The sequence below is a fragment of the Triticum dicoccoides genome, chromosome 2B, assembly GCF_002162155.2.
Source record: "Triticum dicoccoides isolate Atlit2015 ecotype Zavitan chromosome 2B, WEW_v2.0, whole genome shotgun sequence".
Taxonomy (NCBI): Eukaryota; Viridiplantae; Streptophyta; class Magnoliopsida; order Poales; family Poaceae; genus Triticum; species Triticum dicoccoides.
The window spans coordinates 695,074,349-695,076,712 of NC_041383.1; the positions used below are offsets into that span (position 1 = coordinate 695,074,349).

The 2,364-nt window shown below is 50.7% G+C and overlaps 1 protein-coding gene across 1 annotated transcript in view; it reads right to left on the minus strand.

The window, feature by feature from the left end:
- The window catches only part of LOC119365675 (gamma-soluble NSF attachment protein-like), a 4,841-nt gene extending 3,840 nt beyond the window's left edge, over positions 1-1,001 (minus strand). Inside the window, exon 1 of the mRNA XM_037631326.1 lies at positions 756-1,001. Coding sequence (XP_037487223.1) covers positions 756-808 — 53 coding nt within the window. The 5' untranslated portion in view covers positions 809-1,001. The remainder of the gene's footprint in view (positions 1-755) is intronic.
- Positions 1,002-2,364: the final 1,363 nt, after the last annotated feature.

The following is a 2,364-nucleotide window of genomic DNA, read 5'->3' on the forward strand; positions in this document are numbered from 1 at the left end:
AGTGGAGAATAACCCAAGTTAAATTTCTGAATGTACCACATTAGTTAGTGCAGTGGATTTGGCACCACAAATTCCCCAACGGCCAATGTGCTAACATGCCCAACAAGCTACACCGCTGAAAGCATAACCGCAGTAAGAAGCAACAGACTGACACAAGAATTAGTACGCCTACGCTCATGCCTGCTTCCGCTGGTGTTTGAATGGCTAATGGGATATGAACATATGATCAGAGAGACAGAGTCTACTTGTGTTCCCTATGCCGCGCAGGTTGGATGTAAACATAATTGCAGCAAAACAAAGAACAGGCGTGCAGCCTGCTCACATCGCTTGACCTTTTTCCTGCAAGATTATTGCACCTGCTCCAAGTTAACGAACCCTTTCAGGCAGGAATGGCTAGGAAACCCCCTGGCATTTGGGGCAAGTTGTCTGAATCCTACTACCCCAAAGCTTACCTCCAACCCACCAACCACTTGGAGATCGCCAACATCCTAAAAACAGCGCCACAGATTTTTCATAGAAAGAAAAGAAAATCGCTAGCTCCGCCTCACCTAAGATTAGGCACAGAGCCACAGATCCAGGACTCCCCGATCCTGTACTGAAGAAACGCAAACCAATAGGCTCTAATTCGACAGCAGCACCTCGACTAGTTCGCCTTCTGGGCCGCGATCAGACGGCGCGCGCATCGGAAGGAGCAAGGGGGAATCCAGGTGTGGGGGAGGGGGGAGAGATAAAGGAGAGGGGGGGAGGGGACTTGCAGTTTGTCGGCCTTGGCCATGAGCTTCTCCGGGTCGGCAGACGAGCTGGCCATGGCGGAGAGAGGCCACCGCCTCCTCCTCTTCTTCTTCTCCGCTGCTGCTCCTCGCAGATTCTCTCGGGTCGACGACGGCTGGGCTGGGTTGGGGTTGAGTTGAGCTGCCGAGCTGCCGTTCGGAGGGAGGAAGGGATCCGGTTCCTCTCTGAGATCCGTGCAGCGTCAGTTCATCCCGTCGCTGTGACAGACGGGTGTCGAACCGCTGGAAAAAAAAAGCAATCAACGAAGTCGGGCCCAATCCTTGTAATGAGGCCGACTCACTGGAAAGCAGAAACGATGCGTTTGTTGTCACGGCCCAACGACCCAGGGCCCTAACCAACGGCCCAGAATTCCAATGAAGTTGGCTTTGGTTCGCGTTTTTTACGATGAGGTAATAGCACCCCAGGTACCCTAACTTGCACCCAATGTGATGATCTAGTCCCAAACTTGCAAAACTAGACCAACTCATACCCCAACTTGCAACCAATGTGATGTTTTAGTCCCAGGCCAATCATAGCTCGCCAATTGGCTGCCAAGTGGCCGGCCCGGTCAGCGCCTGTAGTTTTGCACAAACCCCCCTGCCGTTTCACTCATTCAACCCGCAGTACCCCCCACCTGAATTAAATCTGTCGGATTCCAGTTGACGTCCGTTCGAGAGGGTTCACTTGGTCGCTGTCGGGGCGACAGAGCTCACGGGCTGGCGGGGCGATGGTGACGTCAGCGTCCCAGGCGTCGTTGCCGCCGGCGAACGGCGGCGTGGAGGCACCGGCATCTGCTCATCTCGTCCGGCCGTTCGGAGCATTCCCTCCTGATTACTGTGAGCTCGACGCCCCGTCTCTCTGTTTTCTTTTCCTCCCTCTCCTCTCCTCTGCTTTACTCCTCTGAGCTCTGAGCTCGTCGCCCCGCCGTTTGCAGCTCGAATCTCGTACATTTGTGCTCGAATCGGGGTCGTCTAGTGGTGTGATTTGAGTAGGGTCATGTATTGCGAAGTGAAGCTAGGGTTTCAGCCGATGAATTTAGGTTTGGGTTCGACACGATAGCTAGGGTTTATGGCGGACAAGTTAGATGTTAATGCCTTATCTTGCTGTTGTAGCCTGTATTCTGCTCGTGTGGTGAACAACTGTAGTTAACTGAATCCTTTACACTGGAACTTGATCATGGTTCAGTTAATCTTTTACTGTTGTTCAAGTATGTTATGCAATTGACTAATTTATTCAGTTAACTGAATATTCAGTTAACTGACTATTTGTTTATGAACTGATGCATCTTTGTATTGAAAACAGTGTGTGATGCAGCAAATGGAGAAAAGGTGGACAGTCCATTTTTTACACTGGAACTTGAGCATGGTGGAATTTTCTGTGGCCTAATCACAAACCTGGAGTACTGGAGCCCTTCTGTTGAGGTGTTAGACTTTGTTGACTCTGGCACTTTATGTTATGCATTCCTTGAACAACACTTGGCTTGGTTGGGATATCCTGTGAGTGAGCACATCATCTACTTCAGCAAACCAAATAAACCAATCTCAGATGGGTTGATCAGAATTAGCAGTGATGAGGATGTGCAGCATATGATCA